The sequence below is a fragment of the Marmota marmota genome, unplaced genomic scaffold (assembly GCF_001458135.2).
Source record: "Marmota marmota marmota unplaced genomic scaffold, marMar, whole genome shotgun sequence".
Taxonomy (NCBI): Eukaryota; Metazoa; Chordata; class Mammalia; order Rodentia; family Sciuridae; genus Marmota; species Marmota marmota.
The window spans coordinates 2,224,938-2,250,272 of NW_026000252.1; the positions used below are offsets into that span (position 1 = coordinate 2,224,938).

The window sequence follows — 25,335 nt, forward strand, 5'->3', positions numbered from 1 at the left end:
GTAGCACAGTGCTTATTGTTTAAAAAATTAAATAATAAAAAGAATACTATTAAAATTAGCTTCAAAAGCTCTCTTCTCACCCTCAAATCACATTCTCTAGTAGTAGCTAGTAATGATAGCTTGTTGTACATATATTTTCCCAGAGACATTTTTATATACAAACTTACATATATGTGCAATTGCACATTTTTAATAAAATGGCATTATACTGTATGCATATCATGTTATACAACCTGCTCTTTTCATTCTGTGATATATTACAGACCTCCTTCCTTATCACTTGTCAGCATACAGATCTACCTCTTTTTTTTTTTTTTTTGGTACTAGGGATTGAACCCAAGGACGCTTAACCACTGAGCCACAACCCCAGCTCTTCTTATATTTTATTTGGATACAGGGTCTCACTGAGTTGCTTAGTGCCTCACCATTGCTAAGGCTGGCTTTGAGCTTGCAATCCTTCTGCCTCAGCCTCCCAAGCTGCTGGGATTATAGGCACACACCACTGTGCCTGGCCCTACCTCATTCTTTTTGATAGTCATATTCCATAGAATAAGTGGAACCATATTTTATTTGTAGATTTGTCTGTTAATAAAAATAGGCTGTCTACTTTTTCATGATTACAAATAATACTGTAACAATCTACCTTGTACAAATACACTTATGTACTTAATATAAGTGACTGTGGGATAGTCCTAGAAATGGGGTGGCCAGGTCAAAGGTTGTGCTTTTAACATTGAAATAGATATGGTCACATTGATTCTAAAACCATTTACCCAGTTTATGTTCCCATCAGCAGTGTCTAATGCCATATACCTGGCTGGATAATATCAATCTTTAGTTTTTGCCAACCTGATAATCTCATTTAATTTTCATTTCTGTTATCACTAGTAAGGTTGGGCTTCTGTACATAAGTTTTTAGTCATTATTTTTTCTGTGAATGGCCTCTTTCTGTCCTTTGTACATTTTCCTCTTGGGGTTGTCTTTTTTTAAACTTTTTCTCTTTTTAGTTGTTAATGGCTTATTTATTTTATTTTATTTATATACAGTGCTGAGAATCAAACCCACTGCCTCACACATGCTAGGCAAGCGCTCTACCATTGAGCCACAACCCCAGCCCTTGGGATTGTCTTTTTAAAATTGAATTATATAGTTGAGCGTAGTGGCACTGTCCTCTAATCACAGTAATTAGGAAGGCTGAGGCAGGAGGATTGCAAGTTTGAGGCCAGCCTTGGCAATTTTAGTGGACCCTGTCTCAAATGAAAAAGGACTGGGGATGTAGCTCAGTGGATGTGAGAATAGAATAAAATAGAAGACACTCTCTATAATCTAGGTGTTAATTCTCCATCACTATAAGCAAATGATTACCAATTTACTTGTTTTTCCCCATGTTTGGGATTGAACCTAGGGCCTCATATATGCTAGGCAAGTGCTATACCACTGAGCTACACCCTCAGCACAATTTGTCTTTTAATTTAGTTTATGGTGCCTTTTGCTATACGAAAGTTGCTAATTTTTAGTCCCATCTCTCAATCTTTTCCCTTATGGCTACTAAGGTGTCCCAACCTAAAATTTATAAACAAGAATTCTCTATTTTCCTCTCTTTACATTTGTAGTTTATTTTATGATTATATTTCAATACATCTGTACTTTTTCATATTGTATGAGGAAAAGAATCTCATTTTTTAAAAAAATGGGTAAGCAATTTTTTATCATGTCTTCCCCCCCATCTGAAATACCACCATTATTATCATATTCTCAGATCTCCCTATACACATTGGCCTGTTTTGAAACTTTCTGTTCTCTTCCTCTGTCTATTCTCGTGCTAGTATTTTCAAGTGCTGTTGCTTTACAGTATAATTTTATTTTTATTTTTTTAAGAGAGAGAGAGGAAAGAGAATTTTAATATTTATTTTTTAGTTTTCGGCGGACACACATCTTTGTTTGTATATGGTGCTGAGGAACGATCCTGGGCCGCACGCATGCCAGGCGCGCGCAATACCGCTTGAGCCACATCCCCAGCCCCTATAGTATATTTTTAAATAACTCTTTTTAAGGATATTCTTCCGTGTTCTTACCTATTTACTTTTCCAGAAATCAACTTTAAGATCTATTTTATTGGAATTTCATTAAATTAGGTTAGCAAGAACTGATTTCTAATGTTGATACTTATCGTTCATCTAGAAGCATGATCTATTCTCTCCATTTAAAAGGGACTTATATATTTTCATTTCTAACACATTTTTGGTTCATTGTAATCTTATAATTTTATAATTTTGAAGTCTGCTGTATTGATAGATAAAAATGATGTATCATTTAATTTGTGTTTTGATTCTAGAGAAGTTACATATTTTTAAAGTATGTTTATTAACTTCCTATGCTCTGTAAATTTTTTCATCAGCTCCTTGATCCATTATTCCATTGGGGTCTTAATCATATATGAGTTTATTGTGTCATAAGGATATTTATCCTTTGTCACAGATACAGGAGACACCGTTCCAGTTTATTGTTTGCCTTTTAATTTACCACTTCTTTTTACTCCCCAGAAATTTGAAAGTCTAATGTAGTTAAGTGTATGAATCCTTTGTGATTTTAGTATTGCTCTTAGAAAGTCCCGTAAATTTTTTTTGCTGAATATTGCATGTTTATGAGAAATATGCCATGTGAAAAACTAGTCATATTGGCCTGATAAAAGAATCAGTTCTTAGTTTATTTATAGATGTTTAATAATACAATATTGTGGTATTAGTGATGTTCATTTTTATAACAGACAACTGAATATGTTGTATGTATACATATGTATATATGCACATGACTGAAATGTTTTATATACATACACACAAATATATTTGAATGATTGGAACATTTGGTTATGATTTTTCATTTTAAGAATTTTAATTTTTGGCAAGTGTAAGTAATTTTAGTAGAACTGTTTATAAATTGTTTAGTTTGAATATTTAAATAGGCAATATGCTCTGATATGATATTTGATATAGTGTTAAGGTCAGAAATCATTTTAAGTTGAATTTTCTGTCTTCACAGGAAGTTATTTGCATGAATTTGTTCCCTATTAAACACTGTCCAATAACTTGAACCTCTACCCCTTGACTTCCTCTAATCCAATCATGGTTATATAAATTTGTATTCATGTAAATTTTTATTAACAGTCTTGCAAACACTTATATTTTCCCTGAGCTTTTATATATATAATAATTGAATTGCCCATTTATTATAATGAATATGCTTTTATTTCTAAAAGCCAAAAATCCTTTAGAGTATTGAACAGCATCTGGAGAGTAGGAGCAGATATGCTTTCTCATTGAGAATATTATTATTCTCAATGTACTAATAATACTCTGTAGAATAATAACCAGTAACATGGTAAAGGAAGATTCAATACAGGAATTAGAAGGCTGTACCTAAAACTTACATAGTTTGATCTTTTTGTTTTTTATTCATATAACATATTTATTGAACACATTAGCACTAACCATTCTACATCAAAGAATAAGAGGAACAAACCCCTGTGTCCAAGGAATTGTCACTCCAGTGGGAGAGATAGATAATAAACATTTCAATAAATAAATTCAAATATTAAATCTGGTAGAGAAAAAGATGTTGAAACATAGCAAGGCAAGAGAGAAAGGAGTGACCCAGGCCTGGGGGATCAGAAAGGAGGTTCCTTAGACGGAATGATAAGGAAAAATTATTTTAGCAAGTGGCAGTTGGGATGGGGTATAGTTTGATCTTAAGATGAATTAACATTTAGTTCTTATACCTTCTTGAACACTAAATGCATTATTTTATATACAGAAGGTCCTTAATAAAATATTTGTAGTGAATAGCTGAATGAAACATCTATTAGTGGTAGAAATTCTTTTAATTAAAATTGCTGGGAAATGCAGTTCTAAAATTTCTACATAAATTTTGTTTAATCCATTAAAGTATACATAATCAACTTGCAACATACCTAGTCAGAAATTTCTTTTGTACTTAATATTCATTTAATTACCTGATCAGTTAGTTCAATTGTAGATAACTTCCTTGCTGAATTTGTTCATTCAGTTTTCATGTGGTTGAAAAGCTAGAACAGTGCTGTTCAATAGAACTTTTCTGTAGTGACAAAAATAGTCCAAATTTGTGCTCTGTAATACTTTTGCAAGTAGTTACATATAGCTAATAAGCTCTCGAAATGAAGTCAGTGTGCCTAAGAAACTGAACTTTTATTAAAATGGATGTAAAAGTATTTAAAAGCCATACCATCAAGATCATAAAACTTGGGGCTAGGGTTGTGGCTCATTTTTTTGCAGAATACAGATTGAAAGGAAATAAATAAGGTTATAGTGATTATCATAAAACTATATGTTGTATTTGATTATTTTGTTAAATTTGTCTGAAACAGTAGGTTGCTATATTGAATATATTATAAATCATTTCTCCTCATTTCTGAATACAATTTCAGTCTAAGGAAAAGTTTGTGTCCTCAGAACCTGCAAACTAATGCTCATTTTAAGACTGGTCCATATAAAGCTTTTGTTCATTTTTAAGCAGCTGATTTAGAAGAAAGTTTTAATGAACATGAACTGGAGCCCTCATCCCCAAAAAGTAAAAAGAAAAGTCGCAAAGGAAGACCAAGAAAAACTAATTTTAAAGGGCTGTCAGAAGATACAAGGTCCACATCTTCCCACGGAACAGATGAAATGGAAAGTAGTTCCTATGTAAGTGAAAAACTATTGGATTTTTACTTTTTGTTGCACAATGAATATTTCATTTAAACTTTTTCTGTAGTTAAGGTTTATCATTTGAAATGTTAAATAAGCTTGAAATACTGATAGCATTTCTGAAGTGTGTTTTTTTTTTCTTTTATATTTGCAGAGAGATAGGTCTCCACACAGAAGCAGCCCTAGTGACACCAGGCCCAAATGTGGATTTTGTCATGTAGGAGAGGAAGAAAATGAAGCAAGAGGAAAACTGCATATATTTAATGCCAAGAAAGCAGCTGCACATTATAAGTGCATGGTAAGTAAGGTTCTTTTTATGTGCCTAATTTAAGCCCAAGCTTTTGTGAAAATAATTTAGCTAATAACCAAACATGGCATATTTACCTCTAGTATTCATGTTCTAGAGTAATGAATAGTAATATCTTATAATCTCAAATCTTAATAAACTTTAGATTTTGAAAAAATAGCTTTTATGTTTTACTAGAATTTGAAGTGTGCTAATTATAGTTATATGCAAGATAATCCATAATTATTTCACAACTGTAAGAATTTAATTTATATAAACACGTTTTCCACTATAATAACTACTGCTGTTGTTTTACTTAATACACTATAGTGCAGTTATTATTTATGAGTCTGTCTTTCCTAATAAATTTTTCAATGCCTCAAAGATAAGAATAAGGTGAGGACAAATTTTTATCTTTACATCCTTAGATCCAGGCCTGACTTACAGAACACCTAAATGTGTTCAGTTGTATTGAATTATTCATCCCATTATATGATTAGTTCTTTTAAAGTTATATTATTTATATCAGAAGTTCTTGACTAAAGTGCATATCAGATTTACGTGGGAAGCTTTTTCCAAATAAATGTACCTCGGACCCCTGTGGAATAGATCCCACACATGTCTTTTTTACAAAACAAACAAACAAACAACAACAACAACAACAACAAAAAAAAAAAACAGGTGATTTGATCTGTATCTCTGAAATTTGTCAACTTAAACTATTTCTTAAAACTGTGGAAATGGGATGTTTTCCCCCAGAAAATGTGCCCCTCCAGTGCTAAATAAAGCATCACTGGTTCATGGGGGAAAAAAACCTGGAAATGTAAAAAGGTTGAGACAACAGGGTGATATTGTTGAAATCTTCATTGTTTGAAGCAGGGTATTTAATCTTGTCTCCACAGTGGCAATCTTAAGTTTTTTTCAGTCTTTATTTTGGGTTAAATTTTAATCAAATATATGAATATATTTAAAATATTTGTTGTTATTTGATTATTATGGAAAAAATATCTTTTCACTGGAAATTAATGCAGCATATTTATTATTATCTAATCTCTTTGTTATAAGGATTCTGAATGGTAATATTCTTGCATTTTTCTTCTCTAGTTGTTTTCTTCTGGCACAGTCCAGCTCACAACAACATCAAGAGCAGAATTTGGAGATTTTGATATTAAAACTGTACTTCAGGAGATTAAGCGAGGAAAAAGAATGGTCTGTGATTTTTATATTTGTGTTATGCAACATTATTCTTGACTCTGCTTTAAATTAAGAACACACCTCAAATTTACCAGTCATCAAGAAATTTAATATAAAGCAGTTCATATGTCAAAGCACAGTATATATTTGACTTTATTTGTAACATAATAAAAAATGCTGATGTTACTGAAACTTACTCTTTCTATGTAACTTCATTTCTTCAAAGATTTACATGGATTAGGTTTACATTTCAGGGTATTTGAGTACTCTTTAATAAAATAAATGAAAATATGAATGTAACCCACTTTATTAAGTTTAAACTGTTATATTGTATAATTTTGCTTAATGAAAAATTCCATAAGTTGAATATAGCATTGAAAACTTACCCATGTTGTTAATACTTTTTCTTTTCTTTTTTTTCTTTTGGTACCAAGGATTGAATTCAGGGGCACTTGATCACTGAGCCACATCCCTAGCCCCATTTTTATATTTTATTTTGAGACAGGGTCTCACTGAGTTGCTTAGAGACTCACTTTTTGCTGAGGCTGGCTTTGAACTTGTGATCCTCCTGTCTCAGCACCCTGAGCCACTGGGGTTACAGGCATGTGCCACCACACCCAGATTTTCTTTTCTTTTTAAAGAAAGGAAAAGATTTTTAGGGCTTCTGTTTAATTTACACATAAACAGTTATGTCTCTTAAAATGTTTATGGTAGCTTTAAAGCTTCCTTTATAAAATGTACTTTAGTCTCAAGGGTTTTTTTGGGGGGCGGAGGACAGTACTATTGATTGAACCCAGGACCACTGAGCCACATCCCCAGCCTCCTTTTTAAAAAAAAATTTTTTTTAGTTGTAGTTGGACACGATATCTTTATTTTATTTATTTATTTTTTAATGTGGTGCTAAGGATCGAACCCAGGGCCTTGCACATGCTAGGTGAGCGCTCTACCACTGAGCCACAACCCCAACCCTCCCCAGCCCTTTTTTATATTTTATTTACAGACAAGGTCTCACTAAGTTTCTTTAGAGCCTCACTAATTTGCTGAGGCTGGCTTTTGAACTCACGATTCTCCTGCCTCAGCCTCCTGAGCTTCTAGTATTTTAGGCGTGTGCCATTGCTCCTGGCTAGTCTATTTTTAAACATGCTGAATTACTAATAAGGAACTTTGACAAATATTGGCATCTTTATTGATCACTTACTCCTTTAAAGCTTATGCAAGTGGAATGTCAGTGGAATACAAAGTCTTTTAAGACAGCAGTTATCTCTAGAAATGACTTAATGATGATTTTTTGTTTTGAAAATTTTTCAGACATCAAAATTACAAAGACTAGTAACACATCCATCACCTTAATTCATCATTTATCAAGGATTTGTGGTACTCATTTCACTATGCCTTTAATTCTTGTTGCTTGAAGTATTTTAAATCAAAACTCAGATTTCATATCATTTCACCTCTGTCTAGTGCAGTATAAATCTCTTCACTGGACATTTTCTTACCTAACAACAATATTGTTACACCTTCTATATAACAGCTAATTCCTTGGTGTTACTTAATACCCACTTCATACTTATATTTCCCTACCTGTCTCCAAACTGGCTGTAAGGTTGATTTATGTGAATTGGGTTTCAAAGGAAGTCCATGCTTTACATTTTGTTCTTGTCATTTCATTTTGTTATTGTTTTTGCAATACTGGGGAATAAACCTAGGGATGCTCTGTCATTGAGCATTACATCCCCGGCCCTTATTTATTTATTTGTTTGTTTATTTATTTATTTGCTTTGAGGCAGGATCTCACTTAAGTTGTGGAGGCTGGCCTTGAACTTGTTATCCTCCTGCCTCAGCCTTATGAGTTACTGGGATTACAGGTGTGCACCACCATGCCCAGCTCTACATTTGTTTTTTACATATCCTTTACATAATGTACAGCGGCCTCTCCTCCCTCTCTCTGTTGTTTTGGATTTTTCTTGTATGCTACTGACTTGAAGAAAATGAATTAATTGTCCTTTAGAATGTCCTACTATTTTATGTGTTTGCTTTTCATGATGCTATTTGTCTCTCTAACCTCCATATTTCCATTTAAAGTGGGAGATGCATGTAAAGCTTGATTAGATTCATTTTCATCTTTTTTGGGGGGTGAGATCATCCACATCCTACCTATCATATCAGATAGGTCATAATGATTGACTCTTGGTTTCAGGTGGTAAATCTGATCCCTCTACTGTGAAGGTACTCTTCATTCTTTCATGTAATGGTTTCAGACAATTATCATCTTTGTCTTACTCTATTAGAATTGACCCTTTCTTTGTGGAGTTTCTTTTGAGGTATGAAGATTGTTGTTATCTGTTCCATTTAGATTCAGTTCAGTTTAGTAATAAAGAGAACTCACAGTACTAAAAAGAAATAAGGGAAAATCATGCAGCAATGTCGTGTCATTAAAAAATCCAAATAAGTGAATAGGACAACCGTTCAATTCACTTACTGTTTTCTTCTGTACTGTTGAAGGTTAGGGTAAATACTAAATTGGTATCTCTCTCCCATGTGTGCTCCAAAGGAAATTAGTCCATCAGGATACCTCCTTACCTGCTCTGAAAGTAAAAAGGCATCTAGAGTTCAGTAAATTTGAAAACTATCTACTATATACCCCTTCCTGGAGAAAAGGCTGTGAGAAGTTCTGCAATAAAGTGATCTGCTTAACCCACTGTTTCTCAAACTTATTTGACTATGAAATTCTTTTTGCAACAGGCACTTTCAATCTCAGAACATTCTTTAGGTGAGGCTGATCAAGGCCAAAGTCAGGAGTTTTGAAAAGATTTCAGCCCCTTAATTTCTGCCCTTTTGTCTACTTGGTGATGATCTCTCTCTGAAGGGATGCTTTCCTGTTTCCTCATTCTTCCCCCAATTAAAATAGGAAAGGATCTGATCTCAAGGAGGAAGAGAAGTCAGACCACTGAAATATATCAACTTTTTGTGTTTGGTATCAAGGATTGTCATAAGACACATGGGAGATGTCAGTTCTCCCATAGTTGGTATAGTTTTTCTGACAAGCTGGAAGTTTTTAATTGTTAAATAACGTAAACATCAGGGCATGACTTAATTAGAAGGTTTAAGTTGCCACATATTATTCTTTTTTTTGTTTGTTTGTTTGAGACAGGGTCTCCTGGGGCTCAAGTGATCCTCCCACCTCAGTCTCCTGCATAGCAGAGACTAGAAGTGTGCACCATTGCACCTGGCTGTAACATTATTTTAATTATGTATTATAAGTACAGTGTACTCTCTTTTCTGATAGAATATTGCTGCTGTTTTCTTTATAAACTGGAATAGTTGGCTGAAATATGACTAAAATAGAATAAATAAGATTGCCTAAACTTTGGAATTCTGCTTACGATCATTCTTTCTCTTTCTTTTAAACAGAAATGTACACTTTGTAGTCAGCCTGGTGCTACTATTGGATGTGAAATAAAAGCCTGTGTTAAGACCTACCATTACCACTGTGGAGTACAAGACAAAGCTAAATACATTGAAAATATGTCACGAGGAATTTACAAGTAAGAAAGCAACATTTGTCCATTTTCCTAAACATGTCAGTAAGTAACTGCACTTAAGTAGGTTACCAGTTACCTCTTTGGTGGCATTTAGTCAAATATAGAATATTGAGCCTATTATATAGGGAATGAGAATTGCAATTGGCACTTTCCTGTGACTATATATCCCTGAATTAGCATTTATTCATTCATCCATGCTTACTCTGTGCCAAGCATTGTGCTAGGAGCTGGGTATACAATAATGATCAAGACAGACACAGACTGCGTCCTTTTAAAGGATACAGTCAGTTAATTGGGAGCACCCTATTTTTACATGACCAGACATAAATAAACAATTACAAACTACATAAGCACTCTAAAGTTACAAAGTGCTATGAGAACATATGACAGGAGAGCTAATATAGTCTGTAGTAGGGAATGTTTAAGAATTTTCTGAAGGAATCAGCACTTGCGCTGAGATAAGGATAAAGGTGAAGATGGGGAGGCATTCTAGGAAGAGAGAAAAGCAAGTGTGCAAGACTTTCGGGTGGGAAAGGAGCCAAGGAGAGATGGGGAGATGAGTTAGAAGGCTATGGCTGATGATCCAGGTGATAATTGTTGGTAACTTTGACTAGGATATTGTTGAAGATAGAAGTCAAAAGATTGTCTTGGAAAAATGATGAATGAATATGGTGTTGGGGTGTAGCTCAGTGCAATAGCATGTATAAGACCCTGAGTTCAGTCCCCAGCATAGCAAGGGAAAAAAAGTAGGATTTGGAGATTTGGGACTGCAATATCACTTACTTTTTTTATGAATCTTCCACTGTGGGATAGTGGCATCTATAATGATTTCATTTGTTTAATCAAATGTAGAATAATTTGATAGGGATACCTGAAATTTAATTTGCCTTTGAGAGTTGTAAAGCACTTCTGTATTCTCACGTGCCTAATATGCAGTAAACCAATAACTTCAGGGTCTGGTATTATGTGTAAAAAGCAGTTTACTCAAGCAGTCATCAGATCATTTGGGTTGCCTTCGTAAGTTGCTGATGCCATATTATAAAACTGACCAAATTTTGTTAGGGCATAAATATTTTCAAAGGAGTTCCATCAAGCCTTTAAGAAACAGATAATATCAATGTTATTTGAAAAGAACTAACACAAACAAGAGATGGGAAATTTCTTGGCTCATTCTATAAAGCATGCTTAACTGTGATACCAGACCTGACCTAACAAAGATACATTAAAAGAACAAACTGGAGACCAGTCTTACTTTTATAAATATATATACAAAAATCTAAATAAAATATTAGTAAATTGAGTGCAGCTCTATCTACAAATTTAAAAGATGTTCAAAATTAGGACATATGTTAATGTAATCTATTATAACTAAGGGTAAAAAAAATCCTGTACCTTCCCAATAGATGGTGAAAAGACATTTTATAACATTCAATATCAATTTATGATTTTATTTTGGTACTAGGTATTAAACCCAGGGGCGTACGTAACCAATGAGCCACATCCCCAGCGTGTTTTTTTTTTTTTTTTTTTAATTTTATTTAGAGAAAACTCTTGCTGAGTTCCTTAGGGCCTCACTAAGTTGCTGACACTGGCTTTGAACTCATGATCCTCCTGCTTCAGCCTCCCAAGCTGCTCGGATTACAGGCATGCACCACTGTGCCCAGCCCAATGTTTTGAGTTTTAAAGTAACATAAAAAGAGTGCTCTTGGTAAGCTAGGAATCTTAATAGGGTGAGTAGGAGAAAATAGCAAATAATTTAGAATTGAAATAAGGAGCAATGGTCCTTATCCAGGGGTGATCCTCAGAATCACCTGAGGTGGGTGGGGATCGATGCTTGGGCCCCACCCCACAGAGATTTAAGTTCATTAGGTCTGTGTTGAGGCACAAACCCTGTATTTTATGACTTTTCATGTGATTCTTATGTTCATCTCTAACAGAACCATTAGACTAAATGCACTTTTTTTTTCTTTTTTTGGGGGGAGGTACCAGGGATTGAACTCAGGGGCACCCAGCTACTGAGCCACATCCCCAGTCCTATTTTGTATTTTATTTAGAGACAGGGTCTCACTGAGTTGCTTAGCACCTTGCTTTTTGCTGAGGCTGGCTTTGAACTTGCAATCTTCCTGTCTCAGCCTCCTGAGCCACTGGGATTACAGGCATGTGCCACAGCACCCAAACTAAATGCACTTTTATTGAGATTAGGAGGAAGACAAAGGAATCAACTACCACCATTACTTTCAACATTCTTCTCAAGGGTTAAGCTAATGTAACAACAAAGGAAAAAGGGGCTGGAGGTGTAGCTCAGTGGTAGAGTATTTGCCTAGCATTTAAGAGGCTCTGGGTTTGGTCCCTAGCATGCAAAAAAGAAAAATGTATAATAAATGGTCTGGGGTTGTGGCTCAGCGGTAGTGCGCTCGCCTCGCACGTGCATGACCCTAGGTTCGATCCTCAGCACTACATAAAAATAAATAAGTGAAATAAAGGTTTTGTGTCCAACTACAACTAAAAATAAATATCTTAAAAAATGTATAATAAATAAAATGATCAGTGTCAATTATTGATGTATATCAAGAAAATCCAAAGGAATTAATTCTGAACTTATTAAAATTAATAAGGCTGCACAATATGAAATGACTTTAAAAAAACAGTTCCAGTTAGAAAATGCAAAAGAAAAATGTTCGTCATCCATAGACACAAATTAAAGGTGAATCTTTTCCTTCTTTTTTTTTTTTTTCCACTACTGGGAATTGAACCCAGGACCTCATGCATGCTAGGCAGGCACTCTACCACTGAGCTTTTGTATTTTGAGACAGGATCTCCCTAAATTGCCCAGTGTGGCCTGGAACTTGCCATCCTCCTGCCTCCACTGCCTAAGTAACTGAGATCACAGGTGTGCACCACTGCACCCAGCTTAACCTTTTCCATCTATAAAGAAAAAAGGACTCAGACAAAATATATTATGCTTCTTGACAGAATAGCATTGAAAATTATCTATTTTCACCAAATCAATCTATTATTTAATATAATTTAATATAATTATTATCTATTATTTAATATAATTTTAAACCAAATCCAAAATTTTTGACAATTTTATTTAGAAGAATAAGTGTGATATAATTTTCTACTTGTAATGATTAAGTTTACTTTATGTAATGGGAAAAAATATCAGCTTCAACAAGGTAGTTGTTTCTTACCTCAGGTGGGCAGAGGAAAGAAGTCTAGATGTTGGGGAGCAGTTTGTCAGTGTCATCAGGGACCCAGGTTACGTATCTATCATCTTTCTGCTTATTCATCCTTAGAACATCCTTCCACATATGTGTGTATGTATTTTTGTACGCACAGGAAGATCTCTAGAATACATTCAGCAAAATTAATGGTTACTATCTACCATTAATTGCAAAGGGATGGAGGAGAAGAGACAGTTTTACATTTCCCATTGTCTGATTCTATGGTTTATGATGAACTGTGTACTGTTATTTAAGTAGCCATTTTTTATTTTTCAGTACCCAGGATTGAACCCAGGGGGCGCTTAACCACTGAGCCACATCCCCTACCCTATTCATTTTGAATTTTGAGACAGGGTCTCACTAAATTGCCAAGGCTCGCTTTGACCTTGTGATCCTCCTGCCTCAGCCTCTTAAGCCACTGGGATTACAGACATGTGCCACTGTGCCTGGCAGCCATTAACATTTTAAAAGAACAAGCCCATTTTATACATCTAAAATCTAGTATGTGGGGGCTGGGGTTGTGGCTCAAGTGGTAGCGCGCTCGCCTGGCATGCGTGCGGCCTGGGTTCGATCCTCAGCACCACATACAAACAAAGATGTTGTGTCTGCCGAGAACTAAAAAATAAATATTAAAAAAATTAAAAAAAAAATAAAATCTAGTATGTGAAGAATTACTGCATTTACATTTTTATTTTATTTAGCTATTTTTATTATAATTACCTATTTTCATTTTGGAAAAAGTAGAGAATTAGATAAGAAAAACGAGTTAATTAATTCTACTACCCAGAGCTAACAATTTTTAAATTTTTTGGAATATTTTCTTCTTGATGTTTGTGTGATTGTGTAAATGTGTATATTTATAAAAAAGATTCTTATATATACTGATTCATGATCTGTTTTCCAATTACTATACTGAGACTTTTTTCTGTGACATTAAACAGTTTTATATGTATTTTAATGGTTACATAGTATTCTATCCTGTGGATATGTCAGTTAGTTTCATTGTTTCCATTTTTGGATATTTAGAGGTCTTTTCTTTTCCCTTCTTTTCTCTTCTCTTCTCTTCCTTTCTTCTTTTCCACTTTTTGACTATTAGAAAACCTTGTTTTAGTACTGGGGGTGTGGCTCAGTGGTAGAGCGCTTACCTAGCATGTGTGAGGCCCTGAGTTCAATCCTCAGCACTACATAAAAATAAATAAATAAATAAAGGCATTGTGTACAACTACAAAATAAATATTTAAAAAGAAAAAGAATACCTTATTTCAGTGACCATTTCTAAGCAAAATTATTTGCACAAAGATCCATAGTGATTTGAAATGCTCTTTCTTTTTCACATTAAAATATGTTTCTTGGGCTGGGGTTGTGGCTCAGCAATAGTGTACTCACCTAGCATGTGTGGGGCCCTGGGTTTGATCATCAGCACCACTTAAAAATAAATAAAATAAATGTACCCAAATAAATGTGTCCAACCACAATTAAAAAATAAAATTTAAAAAATGTTTCTCCAATCTGCTTTCAACATGGGTTACAGACAGAGACCTTTCAGTTCAAATGAGAATCTATATGCAAGTAGTTTGAGGAGAGAGGAATGGGCAAATAGGAAGAAATGCAGAGGGATATTTCTGTATAAAGTAGCTTCCTTATCTTTTAAATATGGCTTTCCTTCCTTTACCAACCCTTTCTGGATTCTGACAATATATTCATATTAAAAAGGAAGGGAGGAGTATGTTTGTTGCCTTCATTGTCTTTAAAATAATTTAATATGAATTTTTTAAAATGTCAGTTTCCCACCATAAAATAGTGAGTTCTGTGACAGCAGGGATCTTGTTTGACCAACTGACACCTGTGACCTTGGTGCCTAGACTGGTAAAAGACACTTAAGCAACTATGGAAAATATTCTGTAAATGGAAAATCATTCCATAAAAAGATCAAAAATTTTCTGACAACAAGGGACTTGTTAATTTTAGATGAAACCTTTCTATTCAAAAGATTTTTCAAATGTACACCAAAATAGAATGGTATGACAATTTTCTCTATCAGCAGTTACCAAGTTATTACCACAGTTGTTTCATCTATTGTTTTTTTCTTGAAGTATGTTAAAGCAGAATTCCAGCTCTCTTGTTCTTATCTCTACATACTTTAGTATGCATCTCTTACAAATACGGGTATATCTTACAAAATCAGTGTTCCATTATCACATATTATAAAATGAACAATTCCTTATTAGTATTTTCTCATACCCAGTCCATTTCCACGTTTCCCTACTTGTCTCGCAAGTGTCTTTTTAGATTTGATTTGCTCAACTATTCAATACATCAAGGTCCATCCACTGCATTTGACCTGTCTGCTAAATCTATCTTAAAATAGAGCTACCCCTAACTACTCACATTTTTTCTATCTTCTTGAAGAACCCTAATAAGTTATCCTGTGAAAGTCCCACATTGTAAATGTCTGCTTGCTATTTCTTGTTGTCTTTAACTTATTTATTCAACCTTTCCCTCCATATTTTGTGTAAACAATAAGCTGGTTCAAAGGCTTAATATGATTCAGGTTATAATTTAGGCAAGATGCTTCATAGGGATACTATATAAGGAATCTAACTCTTGACATTTGAACTTGTGAAATACAAGACGTAGTTTCCAATGTGCATCATTTGAAGAGTAAAAATTCTCCATAGCTCTTTGAAAGTTATCGAAAATGTTTTAAGACTCAAAAATGAGAAAAACTGGATTGAAGTAATTTGTTAATATTGTACTCCCAACCCCACTCTTGGCTTTTATTCTACTCAAATATTAGACCTACTTTAGATCATCTATTTGACATGTGAATTTCTATATAATCTTTTATCCATTATTGACCACAAGAGGGCATCTAGTGAACATTTTCTAACCATTGTTCCATTATCATATTGTGTGTAATTCACCTAAAACTGAGCTCAAATCAGCCCACCTTTCTCTGATTCTACAAAATCATTTATATTGCTATTTTTATTAAAAACTTAAATGAATTTCAGGTTGGGAATCTATGTAGCTCAGTGATAGAGGGCTTACCTAGTGTACATGAGGGCCTGGGTTCAATCCCCAGCACTGCAAAAATAAATAAATAAATAAATAAATAAATAAATAAATAAATAAATAAATAAATAAAAATCAATTTTAAGGGGCTAGGGCTGTGGCACAGTGGTAACATATTTGCCTGGCATGTGTGATGCACTGGGTTCGATTCTCAGCACCACATATAAATAAATAAAATAAAGGACTATCAATAATTAAAATATATATATTTAAGAAAATAAAATAAATTTCAAATACATAGCATATTATATCCAAGTAAAAGGTTGTTGAAACAGCATGATACGAAAGAATCACTCAAAAGATTTTCATTGGAGAAATCTGGTCATCACCACCACCGTAACCAAATGATCAAGCATCAGCATCACTAATAGCAGAAGGTTTGAAATTACATGCCTCCTGCAGTATGCAGGATCACCTAAAATGTGACTTGACTGAAAAACAAAAGTTAAACCTAAAGCTAATCAAACCCTTAGACATTCTTCCCATTTAATATAAAATATAGGGTGAGAGAACCAAATAAAACAGTATAATCACAGTGTGATGAAGTTGATAAGCAGGCTGGTCTGATTCTGTCCAGAAAAGTCAATGTTGTGAGACAAAAAGAAGTTGGAGGGACCAGACTAGAATGAGAGAGACATAGCCTAATTCAATGCAGGAAAACTGTTGGATGATTCATGAAGGTATTCTAGTATAGGCTAGGACACCAGTGATGAAAAGACATTTGAAGATTTTGAGAAAAATTGTTTCATTAGATGTGAGCAGAAAGTATCAGTTCATATAGAATATATTTCTTGATATGTGACTGCAAATTATGGATATGAAACAAATTCATAGAATTTGATTATTCCTTATATATACCCAAAAGGTGTATTTTTAAGTTGGCCAAACACCTTGCTTTTAATCTGATTGTCCAGAATGAGGAATTGCCTTATGATAACTGTCATCATAAACTAGAGGTTTTGAGATAAATGTGTTATGTCAATAATACTGTGTTTTCCTACCTTGCAGATAGAAATGGACCTGTAAACAATGATAGGGTATTTTTAATTGGAATGAGGAAACTCATATTTTATATGTGCTCAGACTTTATCTGCTAAATATGATATGAGTGTATTCTCATTGAAAATGACAACAAATTTTGAAATTTTTGTTTTTTCTCATTGTAGACTGTATTGTAAAAATCATAGTGGAAATGATGAGAGAGATGAAGAAGATGAGGAACGAGAGAGTAAAAGCCGGGGAAAAGTAGAAATTGATCAGCAACAACTAACTCAGCAGCAACTTAATGGAAACTAGGTATGAATGTTAATTATATGGGATCTGTTGTCAGGATACAATACACACTTGATAAATAAATACACAAGTAATGGTATGCAGTAAGATATTTTAATCCTATTATGTTTAGTTAAGAGCATGTTACTGGAATGCTGAGGATTGTGTAGGCTTGCATAGTTGTTGTTTTTCTTTTTTTTAACTAGCCAATTTTGTAACCATAAAAACAAGCTATCTACTTTATCAATAAATGTAGTTATAATGTCAAATTAGTAAGATATTCTCACTCCTCAATAACATTATGTTGATTGTATTCCCCTCAAGCATCATATTTTACATATTTTTATCATCTTTTAAACAGGTTCATGGGACAGAGTTAGAAAACTGGGAATGAATAAGACATCCATAACTACTATTCTTTTTTCACTGTTTTCTAAAATTAAAAAGGGTTTGTAACTTTTTACTGCCCAACTCTTAGATCTTTCATTGAACTGCCTAAAAACATCTTGTTTGTTTTATGAGCCTTCACTAGACGGCGAGTTTGACATGTTGGTATTACGTAGCTGTAGTTTGCAGTTTCTGGGAAGCAACTGAAACACTATTAACCCTGTGTATAGTGTCAACAGTTAAAGCAGACATTGAAATGAAGTAAGCTATATTTCTGGACTGAACAAAGTTCTACTGTTTAGAGTGTTTAAGTTTGTTTAGTGGATTCATGCTCAAGGGAAACTATAAGCAAATTTTACTTTACAATGCAAACATGCCGCTGGTGGCAACACATGGTAATTTGTGGATTTTTTTTTCACACTCAAGTAATGGAGGCTAGAAATGAAGAGAACCTTCTTTTTCTCTTGGCTTTGACAGCACATGCTAAAAATCTCTTCCAAGAAGTGTGCTGAAGCTTTTCATTTGGTTCCTGTTAACGTTGTTCTCACTGACCAGCATGGACTCGGGCAACTGGTGATTATAAGCTATGAGCTCCAGTGCTTATGCCAAAATTCTCTCGACAATACACTGCTTCTCTTTCCATGTCATACAAAGAGCTTCTGGCAAAATGATTGAATCCTTTCATGTTTAAACTAATATTTGGCAACAGCAAATTAAACCTCTTTCTGATTAAGGGGTTACTACTCGCTAAGGACTTTAGACACCATGTCTGAAACCCATTCCTCCCAAGTGCCCTGTTGTGTGAACACTTCACATATTGGCCCAAAGTATGTAAGGAGGTCTCGTGTGTTGTAGGAGTAAAAAACAGTCTTTGCAGAAAACAGTATTTATTTTTAATTTTGTGACCACTATTTTAGAAACTTTATTTAATATTTGTAATGTTTTCAGTCATTGCTTTTGTTATCTATTAAATAGGCTTTGGGGCCCTGCTTTTTTCTGGCAGGGCTCAGTATTGTTTTATTCATCATCACAATTGTTGATGAAAGCCTAAGAACCCACCCAGCTTTTTAGAAAGGATTTTTACACTGGCATTTCCAGCTAGTGATATTTTCTTCCACTTCTCTCCTGAAGCACATTTATATGTTTCTTTATGGCAAAACCAAAAACAAAACAACAACAACAAAAAAAAACTTTAGTTGTGGTCTGCCTGATATTACCATAGCACCTCAATACCAAGGGTAGGATTCTGATTTCTGAATTATTAGTTAACCTACCATAGTAAAGCAGATTTGCAAATAAGAAACAACATGCTAACTTGACTATACATTGAGATATTCTGCAGCTGATAGATTTAAAAATGTAACAGGTGGAAAATTACACTGTGCTTAATGACTGAATTTTTTAACTGCTAGTCCCTTAAGATCATGTTTGTCAAGTGTGTATTTACACATTTCCTTAAATCAAGGGACTCTATGCGTGCTTTATTTTAACCATCTTTATTGTTATTTTTAGAAGGAAACTAGCTTTAGTAGTGGATTGCCCTCCATGTTTTCTCTTTTTGCTCTTAATCTGTCATCATGTGTATGTGATTAATTTTCAAAGTTCATCATGACTTGAAGTGCAAGGACAGATCTAAATGTTGTTTACCAAGCTATGTGACTTTTCCCAAAGGATCTGTACTTTATTTCCTTACAACGGCTTGAAAAACCATTATTTTTTAAATCTTTAAATCACTGTGTCTAGATCATTTTTACATTGTGTGCCATAGAACTTACCCACGGAGAAACAGAGCTCCTTCATTTTTGGACAACTACTGTAATGATGTTTTTTTTTTTAGGAAAAATGGAAGGTGCCAGGGGTAATCATGGCCAGTCAATAATTATATAAAGGACTTCAAATACTATAGCTGTCACTTGATGGATTTGTTATGTAGTAAAATGTACGACTTTGTATGGGTTTCTTCAGCCCTTTCTCTGCCACTAGCAACCAGAATAGCACTTTACCTTTTGGTTGGCTAGATAAGTGGATGACTACCTGTTTTTCTCACTGTGGTGTGATTGGCTAAATAATCTTTCATTAAAATTGAAATGTAAATTGCAGTCACATGAAAAATCACCTTGGGTTGTAAACCTCCAATATTTTGATTCTCTATCCATGTTTTCATCACATGCTGAGTAAAAGTGCCTTACAATGTAAAAATTGTACAGTACTTATGTTCCCAAGTAGCATCATCATCTTCTGGGTAGTAATTCCATTGTGGTATTAATATTTAGATAAATGGACCTCAGCAGTGTATTTACTGTACATCTCTTAAGTCTTTAACTGTAGTTTTAATAAGCATGACATTATTTGATAAGTATATGACATTTACATCATTTCCCAAAATACTGCCATTACTGTCTTTTATGCATATTTTAGCCTGAAATTTTGAAGCATCTTTTTCTTTCTTTCCTTTTTTCTTTTTTTTTTGTTTTATTTTTGTTATTGATATTAAACAGTGTAATCTTTGCAAGCGTATATTGAAGATTATTCTGGAGCATTTATTGCCTTACCAGAAATGTTAGTAAGAAATGTTCTTTAGAGTAGAAAGATAGACTTGAGTTTCTATACTTTAATAAGAGCTCTTTGTTCCTGGGGGGAGGTGGGTGGGGGTGAATTTTACTTTCATCTCAATTTATTAAAACCCACAACTGAAATAAATTTCATTTCAAGGATCAACAGTTTTAGACTTTCAGATAGTAAATGCTCAGAAGTACATGCTACTCAAGATATTAAGAGATCTGTAGATCTACTATTGAATCAGAATCTATGTACTTGAACAAATGTGTGAATCTCAAATGTCTCAAAGCAAAAGAAAAAGTGTTCTAGAGTGTTGTTGCTTTTTTAAAAAGCACTAAAGTTAGACCAAGGTATAGTTTTGTTCTGAAAGACATTTAGGTTAATTGTAAAGATAAGGAATGCATCATGGGTCAAAAATCAAACATTCCTCTCATGTTATGTATATTTTGTTCCTGTTATATTGGCTTTATTTTCAAAATTGTAGTTTGTAGTATTAGTTTCCTTTTATTGGTATTCTTGCATATACTATTCATTCAATAAATGAGTTATGACTTTCATATTTGTATGTCTTTTTTGTGAAACATATAATGAAGTTTATTTGACACCAGGTATAATACTGTGTTCGTTTTAGTATTGCTTAATTTTAAGGTGAAATGTCAGAGGGGTTAGGGATGTAGACCAGTGGTACAGCACTTAGCATGCTCAAGACCCTCAGTTCAGTCCCCTGCACTATGAGAGAGAGAGAGAGAGAGAGAGAGAACACACCTACCTCAAAAAAACTATTGTAGGGGAAAGAAAAGTATGGGAAGAAAAAAAGTTAATTCAAATTCACAATCTAAAGGTTTTCTCCAAGAGAGAGAGAAACAGCAATTTTTTAAGCACAATACAATTGCATTACATTTTGGTTCTTCTAGTACATTTCAAGGATCAACAGTTTTAGACTTTCAGATACTTAGTACTTAAAATACTGGAACCTAATTAGAAGGTGATTTTGAAAATAAACACACCAAAACTCCTAGTATAATTTATGTGACAGGTTGCAGGAGTGAAGGATTAATACCCTTGTCATAAGGGACTCTACCTCATAGGCTTATTACTCCCATTACTACGGGCATCATGCTGCTAGTACAGTACTCCTGTATTGAGATTGGTCATGTCCAGGTAGAAATCAGAGTTTTAATTAGTGGAATATGCTCATTCCATACATAATTCCTAACCTGCTTTCTTAATCAGAGGAGGGGAAAAATCAAGTAACAGGTTCTGATTAATGCTGAAACAGGATGGCAGGTTTTACTGCAAATGCTACCTAGTAGCACCTGGCACATGCATGTGTCTGTACATTTAAAATCGTTATTAAGTCACATTTTAATTACCATAATAAAAATACGGAGATGGGGTGTTATGTGATTTTCTTAAGTTAACTGAAACTGTTGAGAGCTTATTTATTGTTTTGTTTTTATGGCCAGCAAATGGCCAGTCTACTTACATTCCCTCTTATATTTATGTATTAGAGTCTTCCATTATGGAGGCAAAGTACTGCTTTGTATATCAACTGATGTTATATAACAGCCTTGTCCAGATACTGAAGTATTTGGACATTGAGAATGTAAGGCAAAAATGTATTCTTGATTTTTATTCAGAAGATGAAAATTATAAAGTACTAATGACTGTAACTTATTAATGACATTTGGAAATGAGACATTTCTGCATATGGTCAATGTGCTAAAGTCAATCAATCAGACCTGGGTTCTTGTCAAAAGACAGCTGGTCCACAAACGTCTAGAGTGTGTTTTTGCCCATACCTCTCCTATGGCTGTGGTTTTTTTTGTTTTGTTTTGTTTTTTTGTTTTTTTATGATGGTGGTTAGGAGACAGGGAAAATAAAAGGCAGCTGGGTAAAGAGCTAACTAGGTCCACTGTGTGAATGAAAATATTCTGCTAAAGAGACATACATGGAAACAAAAATGCTGTTTGAGGGAGTAACCATTTAAATGGGACCACAAAGATTAGATATTTAAGAAAGTGTTAAAGAGTGATGAGACAGAAACAGACTGTGCTATAATATGGATACTGGATGTAGAGATTTTGTCTTTGAATTTTTATAAAGTGATCTGTACATAAGAGAAAGTTGTTTCTGAGTATTTTTTAATCTCAGAACTATATGCAGGTTTTTATTTATAAAAGTAGTATATAGCCATAAAATGGGATGAATTACTGATGAATGCCACAATATGAATGAACCTTGAAGAAATGCTAAGAAGCCAGACACAAAAGATCACATATGATATTCCACTTATGAGAAATTTCCAGAGAAACAAATCCACAGAGACAGAAGGAAGATTTGTGGTTACCTGGGGCTACAGAGATGGAGGAATGAGGAATAATTGTTAACAGGATTTCTTTGGGGATGGTAAAATGTCTGGAATTAGTTGTCAATGGTTGTACAATGTTGAGAGTATACTAAAATCCATGAATTATACACTTTTAAGAGATTGTATTTTATCTTTTATGAATTTTACCTCAATTAAAAAAAAACTAATATATGGCCATTGCACAAAATAAAAAATACACAAAGGTGGGCCGGGGATGTGGCTCAGTGGTAGAGCATTTGCCTATCATGTGGGAGGCATTGGGTTCAATCCCTGGCACCACATAAAAGCAAACAAATAAAATAAAGGTATTGTGTCCATCTACAACTAAAAATATATATAAAAATACACAAAGGTATAAAAGCAAAATGTGAAAATATTCCCCCCTTTTTCACAAGCCTACTTCCCAGTTCTTTCACATTAATAGGATCATGCTATTAAGTTGTATACCTTGTCTTTTTTACTTGAACACATTACAAGGTGCTAGTACATCCAGATTTCTCATTCTTTTTAGCAGCACCAACTCTGTGGTGTTTCAGCATATGCCTGTCTAGTTCTCACATACGACCCTGTGTTCTTATGCAAGTAATTTCTTAGGCTAAATTTCTAGAAGTGGAGCTGATAAATCAAGTGTATATACAATTAATTTTTGATAAGAATTACCATCCACAAAATTTGTACCAAGTCAACAGTTCATCCACGGGGATTAAGCTTGCCTGCTCCTCCGCCTCAGAAGAGTGCTTCTTAATGAAAAGAGGTATGGTGCCTTTTTTAACATACACACTCCATAGGGTTTTGATTTTATTGTGGAACCCATATAGACCATTTCAAAGTGATGTGTGAGCTATCTTTGGGAAACCAAGCACTATCCTTCATCTGTAAAATAAATTCAATCAAAAGGTTAGGTTTCATATGTATGATAAACATGAGTCGTCAGGCAATCATTTCCCTTCCTCTTAATTTCTGAAAAACAAGAGATTGCTCATCACTGCCCACTGATGCCAGGTGAACCTGTTTCTCTGTGTCCAGGGTCACCTATGGCTCAGTTCAGTCCACTTGAAGGGGTCATGTACTATTTTGTTGCAGAATTTCTATGATCTTTATTTGTCATGTGATGGCTCTTATCCCCACAATTATGGCCTTGTATAACAGCTGGCCAATTCTGGGAAAAAAGAAAAAATTCATTTGAACTTTCTGCTTTTCAACTACTTGTATGGGCCTTGCATGAATAAATTCTAAGACTAACCTGAAAAATTGATTTGATGCTTTTGGCTCATTTACTAGGATTTTTTTTTCTCATGTAGCAATTTCAAGCAACAGTTGCTTATATGTCTGAAATTACTTATAAAAATAACATGGATACTCAATTATGCTGGTCAGCCAGCATGGAAGTTTCTAAATAAAGAATAAATTGAATGTAGTCAAGGGTGAATAATGTCACATGAAAATTGTTTTTTCCTAATTCTCAAATCACACTTGTGCTAATTAATATTTGTAACTTAATGAAACTATTTTGAAAAGGACAAATCAGATGTATAACATTACAAAAAAATTTAAATGTTTAACCAGTAACCCAACCTTTGATCATGTTTTGTTCTATTGATTCTTCATAGGTTTGATAATTAAATCTTGAAGGAAGAGCAACAAAGTAGGATGACTTCATTAGAGAACTCTTTTTGTAACTTAGAACTGCAGTAGTCATGTGAATTGCTATCATTTTCATTTCAGGAATTAGCTAGACAATTTAACACAAAGGCTTATTTTCAAATGTTCCTGATCCTTAAGCCCAATAGGATTATGTTCTATATTTAGTATTGATTTAGCATTACCAGGAAATAATAATTCTTTGAACTCTGGTCTCATATGTTCTTGATTAGAGACCAAGCACAAAAGAGAAGTGGTTTCTGAAAAGTTTACAGATCAGAGAGCTGGAATTTTGGCATTATCCTCAAATACAACATTCTTTCTGGACATCTCTTAGAAGAGTGGTTCTTAAGCATGTCAACCTATCCCATGTATCCCAGTGGCTTAGGGCAGCTAGCCAGTGTGCTGGGGTTGCAAGGAGAGAATGTTAAAGAAAACATATGTTGCTCAGGAAGAAGGCTTGACAGATATTCTTTCTCCCTCCGGAAGAGGCAGGGTAGAAGACAAAGGCCTTATGGACTTTTACTATGGTCTTTGGAACACCTCTAATAGCTGGGGTCACTCTATTCCATGAAATGTGGAAATGTAGCCAATAGTTTATAGGCCCCTTACTAGAAAAATCCAACACAAAACTTGAAACACATCTTTATTCATTTTTTTTCCTTTGATGCCCTCCTGGAAACACTCTTATCTCAATTTCCACCCCTTTAAGACCACTCCTTTTTCTGACTCTTGTCCCTACCCCTAACCTACGTGTCCTTGGTTGTATTAGTCAACCTTTATCACTCTGACAAAATACCAAAGATAATTATATCTATTATAAAGAGAAAAGGTAACAAGGCATGGTGATGCATACCTGAAGTCACAGATACTTGGCTGAGGTGGGAGGATCACTTGAGCCCAGGAATTTGGGTCCAGCCTCAGCAACATTATAAGACCTGCCTCAAAAAAACATTTATTTTGGCTCACAGTTCAGAGGGTCTAGCCTAAAATCAAGTGGCACATTGCTTTGGGCAACTAATGAGGCAGCAAACCACAGTTGGAGTACATGGTAGAGCAAAAC

At 34.2% G+C, this 25,335-nt stretch overlaps 1 protein-coding gene across 4 annotated transcripts in view; it reads left to right on the top strand.

Annotated features, from left to right (window-relative positions):
* Phf6 (PHD finger protein 6) overlaps positions 1-20,817 on the top strand; it is a 51,393-nt gene extending 30,576 nt beyond the window's left edge. The window contains exons 6-11 of one of the 4 annotated variants that reach the window (XM_015506174.2): positions 4,549-4,715; positions 4,873-5,016; positions 6,109-6,213; positions 9,610-9,743; positions 17,209-17,338; positions 17,676-20,817. In XM_015506174.2, coding sequence (XP_015361660.1) covers positions 4,549-4,715; positions 4,873-5,016; positions 6,109-6,213; positions 9,610-9,743; positions 17,209-17,338 — 680 coding nt within the window. In that variant the 3' untranslated portion in view covers positions 17,676-20,817. Of the gene's footprint in view, positions 1-4,545; positions 4,716-4,872; positions 5,017-6,108; positions 6,214-9,609; positions 9,744-17,208; positions 17,339-17,675 lie in introns of all 4 variants that reach the window. The other 3 variants (XM_048796577.1, XM_048796578.1, XM_048796579.1) reach the window with 3 other exon arrangements.
* The last annotated feature ends 4,518 nt before the right edge of the window (positions 20,818-25,335 follow it).